General features: G+C 42.1%; 1 protein-coding gene across 3 annotated transcripts in view; it reads right to left on the bottom strand.

Annotated features, from left to right (window-relative positions):
* Nucleotides 1-226, bottom strand: part of LOC116688872 (gamma-crystallin M1) — a 20,213-nt gene extending 19,987 nt beyond the window's left edge. For 2 of the 3 annotated variants that reach the window (XM_032515019.1, XM_032515018.1), the window contains exons 1-2: nucleotides 133-226; nucleotides 1-27 (exon numbers count right to left, since the gene is read on the bottom strand). The exon at nucleotides 1-27 is cut by the window's left edge and continues 225 nt beyond it. In XM_032515019.1, the coding sequence (XP_032370910.1) occupies nucleotides 1-27; nucleotides 133-165 (60 nt within the window). In that variant the 5' untranslated portion in view covers nucleotides 166-226. The remainder of the gene's footprint in view (nucleotides 28-132) is intronic. The other variant, XM_032515021.1, reaches the window with a different exon arrangement.
* Between the last annotated feature and the right edge of the window lie 45 nt (nucleotides 227-271).

Raw genomic sequence — 271 nt, 5'->3', positions numbered from 1 at the left:
GAAGTTCCTCTCCTCGTAGAAGATGATCTGAAATAGTGAATTGTAATGGTTAGAAGTAAGCAGCAAGGTGAATTGAGTGATCCTATTTTGTAAACAGTAATTTCTGCTTATTTCAAAAGATTACAGATTCACCTTTCCCCTCATGTTCATGCCGCTGTTGGTCATGTTGGCTGTAGATGTGCTGTTGCTCCTGAACGGCCTTCCTACCTGGTTTAACCCTTTCCTTTTATACACAACCAATGTAAAGAATGAGTGCCCCCTCCCCCTCAGA

Source organism: Etheostoma spectabile, chromosome 5 (assembly GCF_008692095.1).
Source record: "Etheostoma spectabile isolate EspeVRDwgs_2016 chromosome 5, UIUC_Espe_1.0, whole genome shotgun sequence".
NCBI classification, from domain to species: Eukaryota; Metazoa; Chordata; class Actinopteri; order Perciformes; family Percidae; genus Etheostoma; species Etheostoma spectabile.
This window is presented reverse-complemented; position numbering and strand designations above follow the sequence as displayed.